This window comes from Elgaria multicarinata, chromosome 1 (genome assembly GCF_023053635.1).
Source record: "Elgaria multicarinata webbii isolate HBS135686 ecotype San Diego chromosome 1, rElgMul1.1.pri, whole genome shotgun sequence".
Classification (NCBI taxonomy): Eukaryota; Metazoa; Chordata; class Lepidosauria; order Squamata; family Anguidae; genus Elgaria; species Elgaria multicarinata.
The window spans coordinates 162,800,076-162,818,120 of NC_086171.1; the positions used below are offsets into that span (position 1 = coordinate 162,800,076).

An 18,045-nucleotide genomic window follows, 5' to 3' on the forward strand; every position below is an offset into this window, starting at 1 on the left:
TCCTGCCTTTGCTCTCTGCACATTACATAGTTATGACATACAATCTGTTGCTACCCCAACTAAAGTGGACATTACTTTCCCTCTTAATTTTAAGATGAGGATGTGACCTGCATTAGAGGGAATGGTATAGATTGTCCCTGTTCATAAACAGAATAGAGTGAGGAGGTCATACCTGCTGTTTACCTCTCCCTGCTAGATTTTTGTATTGTATTGTATTGTATTGTATTGTATTGTATTGTGTGCTACCTCAAAATTGTGCCTGCGTGAAGCTAGGCTGGGTGAAAGTCTTGCCTGCCTTCAGAAAACCAGTAACATACCTTGTATCAGGAAGGCCTTCCAGAAGGGTTTTTGTTACTTGTTTCAGCCTATCTCCACATCCCAGTGAGCTTCTGAACACGTTACTTCCACATGTACTGCTGCTCACTAGTAGGACTGCAGCAATAATGGCTAGCTGATTTACTTCCACCTGAAGGGAATGCAAACGGGCTTTGTCCATCAGCAGAGTCTGCAAAGAAAGAACAGTATAAATTACTCCTGTGCAGAAATTTCTAATGTTTGAGATGCATGTCCTTGAGTTGCCAGAGTAAGAGGAAATATGCTAAAGCTATACTGGCAAGTTCCTTTTTGCCAAAGGTTGTGGCAGGAAGCAAACAGTGGGAAGGGATTGGGTCACTGCATTTTTAGTTCTACAGGAGTCAAAACAACAGTTATGGGGGCACATTGTGGTACACTACTTAACTGTTGTCTTGACCCCTTGTTTCTGAAATAGCCATTCTTCCTGGCTTATGAGAAAGATGCTACTTACCTCAGGATAGTCTTCTTTTCCAGGCTCCCAATGCAGCAAGTCCATGTATGCTTGGTTTAGCACAGCTGTAGGACTATGAATAGCAGCCATGGGGGAGGGGGGAACAGGTGATCCATTGATTTCAGAAGTAGATGAGAAGGATAGCAAATCAGAAGTTGATACTTCAGCTGCCGCCTTACGCAGCCACTCAGTTGTGCAAGCTAGGCTGCCTGGAGTGTGAGATCAAAGAAATGAAGATTTGAAGGAAAAACCAACAAATGTGTGAATATACAAATTGTCCCTGTTTCTTGCCTTCATTTGCACTCTTACTGGCCTGGGGGGAATTGTTATTAGCATTACCAATTACCATCAAACCAGTTTGCCAATATGATTCTGACCATAATTTGAAACTGGCTTTGCCCTAACTATGGTTAGTGAAAATGCCCTCAAAACTGATGAGAAGCATGCCCTTCTGAAAGGATGGAAGAGCACACCAACCCACAGCATCCTCTCAATTGCCATACCATCATCATCAATTTCATTTCTATACTTCCTGATAGTCAACGCTCTCTGGGTGGTTAACGATTCATAAAAATACAAAATACAACTCAATAAAAATAATTAAATTTTAACATAGAAAAATTAAAACGATGTAAACAGCTGAAGACAATTTAAATAAACAATATTTTAACTTTAGAATTTCCTCTTTACATTATGTGAGTGTGGAGGGTTTGCTTATGATCTGTGTTAATCTCCTCAACAAAAGTCTAGTAAACATCTTTTACTGGCCCGGTTCAGATGACATGCTAAACCATGCTGGTTAACTGGAAAACGGTTAATGGAATGCTTAGCTGTGGTTAATGGTGTCGTCTGACACGTGTTTTCCCTAAGCATCCACACCTGTTAACCACATTGTGGTCAGCCTTACTAACCACGTTATGCAGCGTGGTTAGTGGCCAAAGAATTGGTTACAAGTGTCGTCTGACACTTGTCTGTGGTTAACAGACCAAAATCATAGATTTTGTCAAACTGTCACCTTGGCCCTGTGGGGAAGAAGAAAGAGCAAGGGGACAGGAGCAGGCAGAAGAAACATCATGGCCTGCTCCTGTTAGACTCTTCCCCCACCCCCACAGGGCAAACTGTCATCTTGGCCCTGTGGGGAAGAAGAAAGAGCAAGGGGACAGGAGCAGGCAGAAGAAACATCATGGCCTGCTCCTGTTGGACTCTCTCTTTCTCTCCTCCCACCCTCCCTCTCTCCTGAACTCCTGTTCCTTGTGTGTCATGTCTTTATTAGACTGTAAGCCTGAGGGCAGGGACTGTCTTTTTGCTAAGTGTAAGCCGCTCTGAGAGCCTTTTTTGGCTGAGGAGTGGGGTATAAATATGATAAATAAATAAATAAATAAAAATAGAGCCTCAAGTATAGAGTGACCGAAATTGCCACAGCTGCTCTAGACTGCAGCTTTGCCTAAGCATCCACAGAGACCACCATTTCACGTATTTGCTGCCAATTTTGATGCGGTAACTTCTGATTTAACAGGCGCATTCCAAACTTACTCTTAATTCCTTATTCCCTGGCACTTTCACCTCGGCACCACACCGTAACAATGCTGTTTGTTGATGATGTGTCCTGGCTGTTCACTGTGGCTGGCTCCCTCCACCCATCCAATGACAGCAGCACGCAAAATGCTTAGTGCCCATAGTCACTTTGCCCTGGCATCTGGCTGACCCAGCAACCAACGATGCCGTCATTGAAGACACACCTATTGGGCATGCATTCACACCCACTTTTAGAAATTTGAGCGCTGCTCATATCTCTGCTGTGACCTTGAGAGTTCTCTTGTGCTAGGCACAGATCTCGCACTCAGACTATAGGAGCCAAAACAGTCTTCCTCTGCTGGTGTTTAATGCAGCCGTGGGAAGAACAGTTTAATAAGCATATTTGCTGGTCAGCCAAAGTTAGCACTCCCCCTAAAACCTTTGCATTTGCCTCCCTTCCTATCAAGCATCTCGCAATGTCCCCAAAATAAATAAAAAAAAACATTTTAATTGCGAGGGCAATTACCACTGATGCTTCATACTGGTCTCTGGAGTCTGCTCTGATTGCATCCCAATACCTCCAGCTCAGTGAGAATTGCCTCTGGATACGGAGATCCTCCCCCCCCCCCCCCCCGGTGCCATGTCAGTCGAAGGGTCAGGGATTCAACAGTCATGCCCATCAATGCCAATGGAAGAAGGGGCTGATGTTGGGCAGAAACAAGCGATCAAAGGCCTGGGCAGAGCCGGAGTTGTGTTGCCTCATTGGACTGTGGGGGACTCAGGAGGGGCAGACAATCGTGAAGTTTCTAAAGCGCAACCAGCTGTTTCCTTGGTTCTCCCCATATCTGCAGAAGAAGGGCTTCAGCCGCAACCCTAGGCAGTGCCGGGAGAAGGTGAATGCGCTGAAAAAGGCTTCAAAGCAACTGTCGCTCAAAACAAGCTATCATGAATAGTTCCTAAGAAGATTCTATTCTACGAAGAATTGGCACGAGTTCTGATTGAGAGGAGGGACATCGCACCAGGTCACACTTCTGGAAGCAGCGTGCCAACCGAGGACAAGAGCACGCATGCAGCAGATTACTCACTCCTGCCTCTGGAGTGATTTCTAACCGCAGCAAGGGAATGCAGAAGGCTCCTGGACCACAGGCTAAGCCAGCTGCAGACCCAATGGAGGGTACCTCTAGACAGCAACAGCAACCCACATTCCCAGCACCTACTCCTGTGCCAGTTCCAATGCTGCCTACTCCACTGCCACCTGCTCCACCAGCAAATCACCCATCTTATCCAGATGAACCTACTCTTCCTGTCCTTCATCAAACGGAATTGCAAAGTATTACAGACAATGAGCTTATGGAGCTGTCAAGCAACACCCTCTTAGACCTGGGTCGGCAACTGACACAGGAGTTGGGTGATGAGTTCAGTTGTTTTGATCTTGATTGGGGGGTCCTCTTGCGCCTCCTGCCTCACCAACCCTCCCCACTGATCCAACACCACAGGGGTGGAGGTGGTGCAATGCCGCCAGTGCCACCACTACAGGGTTGTGGTGGGTCAATGCCTACTTTGCCAGAGGAGGAAAACAACAGTGATGACAACAGCGGTGCTGGTGGTGTTGGAGAGGAAGAGGGAAGGACAGGTTGCTTACCTGTAACTATGGTTCTTCGAGTGGTTATCTGTGCAGTCACACATATGGGCTCTGCGCCTGCGTGGAGCCATCGCTCGGAAGTTTCTATAGCTGATAAAAATCTTTTGGCGGGAACCCTCCCCCAATGCTGCACTGCGCACGCGTAGGAGGGTTCCCGCCCAACTCCTCAGTTCTAATATATTTAGACCGTCATTGTGGCCCTGGACTGAGGATTAGTCCCACAATAATATTTAATAGGACACCAGAGGGGAAGGTGGGTGGGTTGTGTGACTGCACAGATGACCACTCGAAGAACCACAGTTACAGGTAAGCAACCTGTCCTTCTTCTTCGTGGTCTCTGTGCATCACACATATGGGCGAGTAACAAGCTGACTTACCGGTGGTGGGTCGGTGTCTCACTGTAGGATAGCCGAGAGGCTATCTGCCCTTCCAAAAGAGCAATCAGCTCTGGAGCGTACATCCAGCCTGTAGTGCCTCACGAACGTAGTTGGAGTGGACCATGTCGCCGCACGACACAGTTCAGAGAGAGGAACACCATGTCCGAATGCTGTGGATGTGGCAATAGCTCTAGTGGAGTGTGCACTGACTGGGACAGGCAGGTCAATCTTTGCTTGTTTATAAGCCAGACAGATCGTCTGTACAATCCACGCAGAAAGTCTTTGCGAGGAGACCGGATGGCCCTTCTTATGCTTGCCATAGCACACAAACAAGCGAGGGGACACACGTAGTGTATCTGTGTGTGCCTTATAGAAGGCTAAGGCCTGTCTGACATCTAGTGCATGCAAGGTGGATTCCAGAGGTGGAGATGGAGATGGGAAAAAGGTTGGTAAAACCAAATCCTGGTTCAGGTGGAAAGATGACACCACCTTAGGCAGGAAATGCGAGTCAGGGCGTAGAACCACCTTGTCACAGTGGAAAACAAGGTAAGGTTCATCAACGCGTAGGGCTGCCAGTTCACTAGCCCTCCTAGCTGACGTGATGGCCACAAGGAATACGACTTTCCAGGTTAACAGTCTCAGATCTATTGTTGCCATGGGTTCAAATGACTTGGTAGACAGAGCATGTAATACTACTGAGAGGCTCCAGGATGGGGATGGTTGCTTAAATGGGGGTTTCAAGTTCCGTAATCCTTTCAAGAAACGAAGGACTAACGGATGGGAGAAAACAGAATATCCCTCCACCGGATCATGGTGTGCTGATAAAGCACCCAGGTAAACTTTCAACGAGGAGAACTGGAGACCATTGTCTCCTAACATTAACAGGAAAGACAAAACTTGTTGGATGGATGATGAAAACGGATCAAATTGTCTGGATGAGGCAAATTCCTCAAACTTTAACCATTTCCTGTTGTAGGAGGAACATGCAGACGGCTTAAGAGCGGCATCAAGGACCTCCTGTATTTTAGGGGCTAAGTGGTTTGCGAGGACGTAGCCTCCATGCTGTTAGGTGGAGGGTGTTGATTTCTGGGTGGTGAATGAGACCTCCTTGCTGATGTAGTAGGTCCTGATGCTGAGGAAGGCAGTAATACTGTCCTTGAGACCTGACCAGGAGTGGGGCAAACCAGGCCTGTCGAGGCCACCAAGGGGTCACCAGTATGCAGCCTGTATTGTCCACTAGGATTTTCCCTAACACCTTGGTCAGAAGGGGGAATGGAGGGAATAGGAAGAATAGTTCCTGGGACCAGGTTAAGAGGAAGGCATCTCCTCTGGAGAATCTTCCCTGACCTGCTCTGCTGCAGAAATGATTGCACAGCGAGTTGTCCTGTGTTGCGAATAGGTCGGTGGTTGGAGTCCCCCATCGTTGGAAGATGCTTCGGACAACCTGGCCCTGTAGTTGTCATTCGTGGGACGTCAGTACAGTCCTGCTGAGGTGGTCTGCTAAGTGATTGTCCTTGCCCACTATATGGACAGCTGTGACTGTGATGTATTGTCAAAGGCACCATTCCAGGATCTGCACTGTCAAATTGACTAGGCGGAGTGACCGTGTTCCCCCATTTGTTTAGGTGGATCACCACTGTGGTGTTGTCAGATGTGATCTGGATGTGGTTGTTTTTGAGTAGTGGGGTAAAAGCTATAAGAGCTTTTTGCACGGCTAGGAGTTCCAGAAGATTGATGTGGAACGTCTTCTGATGGTTTGTCCAAACGCCTGGACTGTTAAGTCGTTGCAATGAGCACCCCAGCCTTGGAGTGACGCCTCTGTCGTCAGCACTGTTGGGGAAGTCTTGCAAAAGGGTATTCATATTAATAGGTGATGTGGCCGCGTCCACCAAAGTAGGGATGTGGCAACCTTGGATGGGAGGCGCAGCACTGTCCTTCTTGTGTCAGACATAGGATTGAATTTTCTGACGAACCAGAGTTGAAGATGGCGCATCTTTAACTTCGCAAAGGGTACGACAGCCGTCGTGGCTGCCATTAAATTGTATGCTGCGAGATGGAATGAAGTTCGACTTCTTTTTGTTGAGACGGAGACCAAGGTTGGCTAACAATGCTTGGATCGTATGGAGTTGTCGCGTTAGACCCTGTTGTGATGTTCCCACAACCAGCCAGTCGTCGATGTATGGGTACAACTGGATTCCCATCTGCCTCAGGTGTGCACACACCACCGCCATGCACTTGGTGAACACACGGGGGGCGGTGGAGAGACCGAAAGGGAGTACCCTGAACTGAAAATACTGGTCTCCCATTGCAAACCTGAGGAATCTTTGACTGGACTTGTGGATATGGATGTGAAAATAGGCGTCTCGGAGATCGATAGACGCGAACCTGTTGTTCTTGGTTAAAAGCAGAAGAATGTGAGCCAACGAAATCATTCTGAACTTTGTAGTGCATATGAAGAAGTTTAAGTCTCTTAGATCTAATATGGGGCGAAGACCCCCATCTCTCTTTGGCACTGTAAAATAACGGGAATAGAAACCGTATTGGACGCGATTCTTGGGAACGCGGATGACTGCTCCCTTTTGCAGAAGCATTATAATTTCCTCCTGTAGTGTGGGCAATGGTTGGGTAAGCCGTACTTGACCCATTGGTGGGATTGAGAGGAATTCTATCCAGTAGCCTGTTGATATGATCTTTAGCACCCAAGAAACGGATGTTATTTGTGCCCATGCTGAAAAGAAAGGGAAAAGTCTTTGGCCAAAAGGCGAGGTGTCGCACTGGTAACAGGGGAAGTCAAAGACGACGTTTTTCATTGCCATCATTTTTACGGCGCTGAGCACGGTACTTGTACTGAGGCTGACGTTTAGTTTGAGGTTGGAATTGATGACCCTGTTTGAAAGAAGACTGTCCAACTGGAAACCTTGAAAAATGAGATGGTTGATTGCGATACCATCTTTTTTGTTTAAAAGGTTGGGATGGTGGAGCCATGCCCATCTTTTTTGCAGTTGTTCTGGCTTTTTGTACTGAGTCCATGGCCTCATCGGTTTTTGTATTAAACAGTCCTATGCCATCAAATTCAAGATCTTCAATGCGAGTTTTCGCTTCTTGTGTCAAACCAGCTGACCTAAGCCAAGCATGGCGCCTAAGAGCTACAGCACTAACCATGGACTTTGCTCCACAGTCAGCCTGATGCTTTGCAGTACTGATCTGCTGTTTGGCTAGTTGTACTGCTTCAGACTGGAAAATGCATGCCAATTCTCTATAATCTTCCCCCATGTGATCTACTAAAGAGCCCATTTTTTCCCACAGAAAAAGTTGATATCTAGCCATTGTGGCCTGATAATTGGCCACTCTAAGGCTCAGGGATGCAGAAGAACACATACGAAGACCCATCAGATCCAAGCGACGACCTTCCTTTTCCACTGGGGCTGCGTGAACTCACTGCGACCGCCCCTGTGCTGATTCCACAATCATAGTTTGGCTGTGGGTGGACAAAAAGATATTCTGCGTCCTTTTGCAAGATTCTGTACATATTTTCCAACCTTTCGGAGGAAGGTGGCAATGTAGCTGGGGACTTCCACGTTTGCTGTATTGCTTGTTGCAGCGTTGGGAGTAGAGGAATGGTTACTGGAAGGGTGGCTTCTGACTGTACGGCATCGAAAACCGGATCTGTGAGCTTTGGTAGTGAAGCTTGCGTTTCTATACCTAAGGATTGAGCCATTCTTTGAATCAGATCTGAAAAATGTCCCAAGTCCTCCGAAGGGGAGACTGGGTCCTGTGAATCCATGAGGTTATTTGGTGAAGGGGGAGATGGCGTTACAGAGGAGCAGGAAGTTGAGTCAGAATCATATCCATCTGACGGTGAATTATATTGTCGATTGGAGACTGAGTCCTCTGCTCTGCGAGGCGTTCTAGAGGTAGACTGGTCCCTGCCTTGCGTATTGATGTCGATGGGACTCTTGATGCTGAATGCGTCAGCGAACTCCTCGATGCCGATTGAGCCCTCGATGTTGGCGGTGGCGGTACGGTTGGCGATTTTCTCAAAACTTGTGGTGGTGTCGGCTGAGGCGGTTCCTGATGCTGCCTCTGGTCTTGGTATCGAGCGCGCCGGCTGCCGACAACTCGGTGTTGGTAGCTCGTTAGCGACGCTGAATCAGGCAGCAAGGTTAGCGGAACCTGCTGCCTCGATGCTGATGTTTCACGGTGTCGAGGAGATGGTTGGTATTCATATTCATATGCATAGTGCCCGGTGTCGTAAGACGGGTGCCAAGGGGCCCAATAGTATCTTGGCCTTCGTGGCAATGACCATTCCGAACGCTGTTCCCAATCAGATGGTGGAGAGCGTGATCAGTAGCGAGAGTAGTGACGATGTCGGGGGGAGCGTCTGCTCGACTCTGAGGAGTCTCGACAGCGGCGCTCTCGGCCTCGAGGTTGCATAGGCAAGACTCGATGTGGAGAGGGTCTCGGTACTCTGTGAGGGGAATGCTGCGGTCCCGACAGCAGAGGTGGTGGAGGGTATGAGTCCCTTATCTCGCCTTCAGAGATTGACACCGATTGGCGCGCATCGACTGTAGTGATGGCTAAATCATCTACCGTGATTGCTGGATTGTTCCCCATTAATTACTGTTGATGTAACACCGGTATTGGTGAATCTAACAGTGGTGGTGGGGTTGGACACGCTTTGAAATCTTAGATGCGATTTCAGGGGGCGTTTCTGAATGCTTACGCTTCTTTTTCTTTTTCTCGCCTTGGGGAAGCTCGCGAGCCTTTTTAGCCAACTTTTTTGCTGTTGTGACAGTTAACGATTGTGCGGAACTACTTGGCTTTTCTACGGGTTTTTCCCCTGTATTTGCTGGAGCGTCAACCGCCATTTTTGCAGGGACTGCTTCCAGAGCCTTTCGGATCGAAGACGATCTGCACGGTGTCAGCGCGTTTGTTTTGAAAAAGACTGGCAGAACGGCAAGCTTCAACCTTGTGGTTTTCGCCCAAACAAAAAAGGCACAAGTGGTGACCATCTGACGGCGGCAATTTTCTGCCACAATTCGTGCACTTTTTAAAAGGTGCCCGGAGGGCCATGCACTCTAGTAAGTTGCGATAAATCGCTAAAAATATAGAGAGTTGATATTTAGGAAAAAGAGAAAGGAAGAGAGAAAAACAGCTACAAATCGTAAAAAAACGAGAAGTGAAACTCCTTCACGATGTTGCCGCAATGGCGGTTAAGAAAGAACTGAGGAGTTGGGCGGGAACCCTCCTACGCATGCGCAGTGTAGCATTGGGGGAGGGTTCCCACCAAAAGATTTTTATCAGCTATAGAAACTTCCGAGCGATGGCTCCACGCAAGCGCAGAGCCCATATGTGTGATGCACAAAGACCACGAAGAAGAAACAGGCCCTCCAGCTCCAGCACTGGAATCTCCCAATCCAGCACCACTTCAAATGCCACCTGCTCTCCATCCTGAACCCCCGCCACCCCAGCCCCAGCCTGGTGGTGATGGTGAGTCAACCAGCACAGCCTGCTGGAGGGAGTGCTGTGCCAGTTGCAGAGCCACCAGTCCTATCGAATGCAGAGAGATGTCAAAGGCGGCGCCAGAACCGCACAGCAGACAGGCTTCAAAGGATCTTGTGGATGCAACAGTTTCCTCCGGACAGGAGACCTGTGCTCTACTACAGAAGATGTCTGACAAGGAAGATAAGCAGGGGGCAAGTCAGACAGTAATGTGGATCTGGTCAACTAGAGCTATTGGCGATAGCATCAAGGTGTGTGAGCAGGAGATTCAGGACAGGGCGCACGTGCCACAGCTGCAGCTTCAGATCAAGTGTTTGAGCAAGCCATGGCTGCATGCACAGAGATGAGACGCCAGACACCACAGCATATCAAACATACTGCAGCACGAAAGGACAGCGAGCACGAGAGCACAGGAATCGCTCTTCGAACGGACGACTTTAACTTAAACATTTATGCTTACAATTCAGTCTGCACTAAAATGGCAGGCGCTACTGCACGGGCTCTTCACGCATGGATTGCTGGGATACAGGGCGGAGCAGCTGGAGGAGTAAGGTGCTAACTAACCAGTATGTGGCTAGCGTGTGGATAAGGAAAATTTAACCACAAAAGGGTTAATGGTGTCATCTGCTCACGTTTCGCATGTGGTTACCATTAACCACAGCTGAACATGGTTAAGTTAACCACAAAGTCCAGCGTGTCATCCAAACCGGGCCACTATGGTCTTTAATACGCACCTGGTAGTTTGTTCAAGAGCTCCTGGAATTTTTTCCTCTCATATTGAACAGAGTGCTCCTGGAGATGGGGTCGAAGGGTTTGTATGGTAAAATTTACCATATCCATTTTCATTAAGTCTAGAACTCGAAAGATCTCTCTACCATAGTGAACAAAAATAAGGTCAGTTATGAGTGCAGCTAAACCACCATTTCTAGCGACGAGGAGTAATTAGAGTATCAAATAAGCCATTGTTTTTTTTTAAAAAAAAGCATTTAATGTAATTTTCTGTTGCCACATAGTTAATTCCATTCAACTACTGCTTTTTAGAGTCCCACTAAAGAGCTTCTAAGCAAATAACAAAAAACCCTATCTCCACGCTGATGAAGAAGCTTACTTTTAAGACTAACATTCATACAACATAAACAGAAGCGGCTCAATCAACTCAAGAAGTGGGTGCTACTATACCTTGATATACCAAAACAAAATTAGATAGGAACTAGATAATTGGAAAAAAATACTCGACAGTGAAACAAACATAGTGTTATCATGGCGTAATTATGCATTGAAAAATTATCTTAGAAAGTTTTTTCTCGGTAGATAATGCCCCAAATCATACTGAGTTACTCTTGCTCTTCAGAGGTTATAGTATGGCATAAATGGAATATCTCTAAGGCATTGTATACTGTAAAGAATAAGAAAGTGTGTTCTATTTCTTTTCAGTACTCATGTGAATATATATATATATATATATGCTAACACTGTTTTAACTGTCCTAGATGTAGAGGAAACAAGGAAGAAGTGAAGGTACCATCTGCTATACACTTGGGAGTTTTGCTGATGGCCTATTTCCTTTTTGCTGCTGACCTATTTCCTTTTTCAGCCTGACAGCCCCTCATTTCCTTTGTGACTGTAGCTACCTTTTCTCCATTTATCTTCCCAAATAAAGCTCAAATACGTACGTACATCAGCATTATAAATTTTGCAAATTTTGAACCACTAACTTGCCTTAAAAAAACAAGCAAAACCCTTTGTTTTGCCAAACACAGGGTCAGTTTTATTACTCAACTCTGTTCTTCAGTGAAAAAGTGATGGATTAATGTTATTTTAATGGTCCTGCCTTATATGGTTGGAATAGCTGGTCTTTTGGTCTTCCACAGTAACGTTTATTTTCAGATGCAATGCTAAAACCATAGTTTGCTACTGTGTGTACTTTAGTCTTATGCACTCCCCTCTCCTTCTCCAGCATGGCTAAAAGAGATATTGGAGACTTTCAATTCCTGTTTTCAGCTAACTAGAATTTCTCATTATGCCCAATCTGCAGGGAAATTCTAGTTAGTTTAAATTACGGTTTGCTCAAATAAGCCAAAATCAAACTAGTTTATGATCCTGGCTTGTTGCTAACCCAAGTTCCTCTAATTTAGATGATGAGAAACACTGGTTAGTTTTAAAGTAGAAGTATCTGCTTCTACTTTAATAGCTGTGCCAGACAGTGAACATATTAGCCCAAGACTCACTGTTGCTCCGCACATAGCACTAAATGATGGTTTAGAGTTATGTCAGAATGAGGTATATGCCATGTTTTGGTGATAAGGACAACAGCCTGAACATCAAGGCTTATTTTACCTTTAGAATCCTTCAGGAAAGCCAAATAATAAATACAGCAAAAATAAATAATCCACACCTTCCCTTACCCATGCTCAGCTATAAAGTATAACCAAAATCCCAAGGAGATCAAGTGACAGGGGTCAAGCACATCCATGATAGCAAAATTATGCATATTGCATTGGCATAATTTTAATAAAGTATATATTACTTTTATAGAATTACCTTTGTCCAAGCCAATGGTGCCCACCTGAGCAGATGAACTGGGTCTGCCACAACTCGGAGTTTCTGTACTTCTTCATCTCTAACAGGTGCACAGAGCATTGCCATTGTACCTAAGACGTATGTAGTGAGGTTGGGGATGTCCAAAGCTCCATGCTCAGCCTCTTGCTTTATCAACTCCATGTCCAGAGCTTCTTCAATCTGACTTCGCAAACGAGTCTGCCGAGGCAGAAGCAGGGACAGCAGAGTCTACACAAGAATAAAGCATTGTCATTTGTACTTGCACATGTTTAAACTGATCTGCAGCCTTGAAGTTCAAGAAGAACAGGTTGCTTACCTGTAACTGTGGTTCTTCGAGTGGTCATCTGTGCATTCACACATATGGGCTCTGCGCCTGCGCTGAGCTCAAATCAGAACTTCTAAAGCTGAGTAGTTTTCACGGGAACCTCTCCCCCACCGTCTATTGTGCATGTCCACGGGTTCCCGCCTACTCCCTCAGTTCTCTGAGACCACTTCAAGTCCCAAAGCGAGGAAGTAGCCACTTTATATCGACATCAAAGACATCGACAAAATGGGGACGGTGGGAGGATTGTGTGAATGCACAGATGACCACTCAAAGAACCACAGTTACAGCTAAGCAACCTGTTCTTCTTCATCGTGGTCTCTGTGCATCACACATATGGGCGATTAATAAGCTCACTTACCGGAGGTGGGTAGGTAGAGATGTCTCAGCCCAAAATCGAAGACAAAACTGCATGTCCAAAATTGCAATCGGCTCTGGAACACACATCGAGGTGATAATGTGAGATAAACTTTAACGGCTGGGACCAAGTAGCTGCTCTGCAGAGGTCCGGTATAGCCACTCCTCTGAGGAAAGCCGTCGATGTTGATATTGCTCTGGTCGGGTGAGCTTTAACAGTATTGTCAAGAGGCAGACCAGCAATTTGGTAAGCTAATTTTATAGCATCGACAATCCACTTTGACAGTCTTTGCGATGACCATGGTTGTCCTTTAGTAGGTCCACTATAACAAACAAATAACCTTTGCGTTTTACGGAATGAGTCAGTGCGTGACTTGTAAAATGCAAGCGCCCTCCTAACATCTAGAGAGTGCAACCTTGACTCCAGAGATGTTGCTGGACATGGAAAGAACGTTGGAAGAATTATATCTTGGTTTAAGTGGAACTTGGACACAACTTTAGGCAGAAAGTGTAAATCTGGACGCAAGATCACCTTATCCTTATGAAAGGTCAGATATGGTGGGTCTATCCACAAGGCGGCCAATTCACTAGCTCTCCGAGCCGACGTGATGGCTGTTAAGAATGCAACCTTCCATGAAAGTAAATTGAGGCTGGAAGTGGCCATGGGTTCAAATGGCTTAGACGTTAGGGACTGGAGCACAACAGATAAACTCCACGCTGGAACAATAGCGCGTACAGGAGGTGCTAAATTCCGCAGTCCCCTCAGAAATTGCCGAACTATAGGATGAGTAAAAACTGAAAAACCTTGAATTGGAGGATGTGATGCTGAAATGGCTGCTAAGTATACGCGTATGGAGGATAATTTAGGGGATTTTTCATATAATGAGCTGAGAAAAAGCAATATATTCTTTAGGGATGCAGAGGAAGGGTTAAAACCCATTGTAGTAGCAAAGGATGAGAATCTTCTTCACTTTGCCTCATAAGCTTTCCTTGTTGCAGGTTTCCTAGCCGCTATCAGAATTGAGTCAATGGCATCACCAAATCCTTGTATCACATCATGCTCCTCCAAGCTGTCAAGACTGAATGTCTCTGAGTCTAGGCATCTCATTCTGCCTCTGTCTTTGGTTAGGAGTGTCACGGATGATGGAAGGCGAATGAAGCAACTGTGCGACAGCGCCTTCAGCTGAGAGAACCAGTGTTGGCGAGGCCACCACGGGGCTATCAGAATGCAATCTGTCCTGTCCCGCCGAATCTTCTGGAGCGATTTGGCAATGAGTGGATATGGTGGGAATAGGTAAAAGAGAGTTCCCGTCCATCTGAGTTGGAAGGCATCTCCTATTGAGCCTTTCCCTGCGCCTGCTCTCGAGCAATAATCCATGCATATTCTGTTGTGCACCGTTGCAAAAAGATCCACCTGAGGTTGACCCCAAACTTGAAACAGCTGATTTAGCACCATGGGGTTCAGTTCCCTTTTGTGCGATGTAGTGTGCACTCTGCTCAGAGCATCTGCAAGGCAGTTGTTTTCACCTGCTATGTGAATTGACGACAGCAGAATGTTCCTGTTGATCGCCCAGGTGAGCATTAATATAGTCCGGCAATTGAGTTTTGAGGAACGTGTTCCTCCCTCCTTGTTTATATACCACAGAACTGTGGTGTTGTCTGTAATCACTCTGACGTGATGACCTGATAGGTATGTTTCAAAAGAGCGGAGTGCCATAAACACTGCTGTGAGTTCTAACAGGTTTATATGAAAAGTCCTTTCCAAGGCAGTCCAAACTCCCTGTGTCCGGAGGGGCCCGCAGTGCGCCCCCCAGCCCATGAGTGAAGCGTCTGTGACTAACATCCTGGATACACGCACTGGGTTGAAGGGCACACCTTGCTTGAGGTTCTCAACATCTGTCCACCACTTGAGGTCGATCTGAACCTCCAATGGAATTATGAGTTTGACCCTTTGTGCATTCTGCTCCTCGTGAAAGACTCGTAGAAACCAACCTTGAAGCTTCCGCATATGAAGTCTGGCCCATCTTACTACTATGACTGTAGAGGCCATGAGGCCCAGTAATCGTTGGATCACAAAGGCTGTAGTGTGACAATGATGGTATAGCTTTCCGGCCAATCTCGATAATGTAGTCTGCCTTTTGGTAGGGAGAAAGATTTTTTTCTGCTATTGCGTCTATGGTAGCCCCTATGAAAAGAATGGTTTGGGACGGGGTGAGATTGGATTTCATTAAGTTGACTTTTAGACCTAGGAAATCCAGAATATTTAGAACCAACGCAAACACATTCAAGAGTTCGTTTTTTGAATCTGCAACCAGGAGCCAATCGTCGAGATAAGGGTAAATTTCCATGTTGTGCAGCCTGAGAAAAGCACAAACAGCTGCCATGCATTTCGTAAACGCTCTGGGAGCTGTTGCCAGTCCGAATGGTAGGACCTGGAACTTGTACATTTCCGTGCCAATTATGAAGTAGAGGTATTTGCAATGGGTATCTCAGATTGCAATGTGGAAATAAGCGTCCTGTAGGTCTATAGATGCAAACCAGACTCCTGGTCGGAGAAGAGATAGTATGGATGCCAGGGTGGTCATTCTGAATTTTCTGGTTTCTATATATTGGTTGAGGTCCCTTAGATCCAATATAGGCCGAAGACCCCCATCCGCCTTTGGAACTGTAAAGTACCGGGAGAAGTATCCCTCCTGAGTGGAATATAGAGTCACCCTCCGGATAGCCCCCTTGGCTAAGAGGGTTGTAGTCTCTGATATTAGGACCGGTGATGCTGGTGAAATCTTTACGGTACCAAGGGGAGGGAGGGTTTGAACTCTATGTGATAACCTAATTGAATAATTTCTAGGATCCAGTTTTCTGATGTTATAGTTTGCCAATTGTGGTGAAATTTGGATAGGAGATTGCCAAATAGTGGGGCAACTCGAAGGCCGGACAGAGGGGTGTCGTTGAAGTCAAAAGCGCTTTTTAGGCTGCTGTACTGATCTCTGGCGATAAGGACGGAATCGATTTGTTGACTGCTGCCTTCTAGGCTGCTGCTGTTGCTGTTGCTATCTAGGTGGAAGATCAGTATTTGCTCTAGCTTGATAAAAGGGTGATGGGCGTGACCATCTACGCTGCTTATATTGTGACTGTTGGAGCTGCAGGGAGATGCCCATCTTTTTCGCTGTCATTTGGCTTTCTGAACAGCCTCCATTGCCTCATCCGTGGTAGCATTAAGTAATCCTTCTCCATCAAAGGGAAGGTTTTCAATTATAGCTCTTGCCTCCGGTGTCAAGCCTGCAGAGTGAAGCCAGGCGTGATGGCGTAAAGCTATTGCCCCCATCATCGCTTTAGCTTCACAGTCTGTGAGGTGTCTAGTGGTATTAAGTTGTTGCCTGGATAGCCGTAGGGCTTCACCATGAAAAACTCTGGCAAGCTCCTTATGTTCATCAGGAAGACGGTTGCAGATGGTATCCATCTTCTCCCATAGAAAGAGTTGATAGCGGGACATCATTGCTAGATAGTCCGCTACCCTTAAGCTCAATGCTGCTGATGAGTAGATGCGATGACTCAATAGGTCTAAACGCCTTCCTTCCTTATCTGCTGGGGATGCATGTACCTTCTGTGTCTTCCCTTGCGACGACTCCACAAGAGTTTGGTCGGGGAAGGGGTGTAAAAAGGAAGGTTGCATCCTTCTCTTGCACTTTGTATAGGGACTCTAGTCTGCGTGAGGTTGGTGCCATTGTGGCTGGAGTCTTCCACGATTGTTTTACTGTATGAAGAAGTGCCGGTAAAAATGGAATGGAAACCGGGGTAGCAGCCTCTGTATAAATGGCATCAAACACCGGATCAGATATTCGCTCAGATGGTTGCTGTGTTTCAATTCCCAAAGCCTGAGCCATATGCAATATCTGGTCAGCAAATTGAAAATTGTCCTCAGTGGGCGATGCTCCTTCTTGGGCAGCCACTACATCATCTGGGGATTGAATAGAAGGTGGAGCAGAGGAGTAGGAGCTAGGATCCGACTCATAATCCTCTGGGGATTCAGTAGTTAACAGTTGACCCCTACACTGTGTAGGCGAGGGATCCTTTTCTATCTCTAATAATTGAGATGGAGAAGCTACTTGAATGACTCTTAATTGTGAAACACTTGTAGCAGTCGGGATCGGTATAATGGAATCTGTCATGGGGACCAACGTAGGCGAACTCTGGCGTTGGTCTTGCTGTCGATCCCGAATCACATTGCTCCGAGCCAGCTGAACTGCTGCCGAGGTGGCTTGATCAATGGGTCATTCCCGGTCCCAAGGCAACGGCTCTCAGTCCCGTGGTGACAACATTTGATCCCGAGACAATGGCTCTTGGGATCGAGGCACGCCGCGATCAGGCTGTAGCAGTGGTCACGTGGCCTCTCGATGCCGAGGGGAGGGTGATTGAGGAGGCAAACACAAATGACCTGAAGAGGCTCAGTCCTGATGGCCATCTCGATCCCGAGATGGAGACTGAGGCATAGGCGAACACCGCGCCTCCCAAATGTTTCGGTCACAAGGAGACCGTGCCTGGTGTAAACTCCTAACCTCCCGATCTCTAGGGGAGCGTGATCGATGTGTCATAGGTTCATCCTCTCGGTATTGAGGAGACCTGGATTGGCACGAGTCTGGTTGAGAAAGTTGTGGAGAAGAGTGGGACTGATACCGATCACGAGGCGGGTAATAGGTGGATCGGTCATGATCATAATAATAATGATCCCTCCTCCAATCCAAACAGTGACGGCACACATAGAAAGGGCCCGACCACATCAAGAGACTATCTCCTTCTCTGGGTGGAGAGTAAGGGTGATCTGGAAAAGCTCTGGGATAGTATTCTCTACCCCTAGAGCCATAGCCTCGATACAGAGAGCGGCTACGGTATCGAGATTGATTAGGCAGCAGCTGAGGTGGTGCCTGGTACGGTGATGCGTCCTGGATCTTGCCCTCTGAGATCGATA

At 46.8% G+C, this 18,045-nt stretch overlaps 1 protein-coding gene across 1 annotated transcript in view; it reads right to left on the reverse strand.

Annotated features, from left to right (window-relative positions):
* The window catches only part of TCP11 (t-complex 11), a 29,123-nt gene that overhangs the window by 2,587 nt on the left and 8,491 nt on the right, over nt 1-18,045 (reverse strand). The window contains exons 4-7 of the mRNA XM_063141495.1: nt 12,408-12,628; nt 10,576-10,712; nt 806-1,014; nt 318-505 (exon numbers count right to left, since the gene is read on the reverse strand). Coding sequence (XP_062997565.1) covers nt 318-505; nt 806-1,014; nt 10,576-10,712; nt 12,408-12,628 — 755 coding nt within the window. The remainder of the gene's footprint in view (nt 1-317; nt 506-805; nt 1,015-10,575; nt 10,713-12,407; nt 12,629-18,045) is intronic.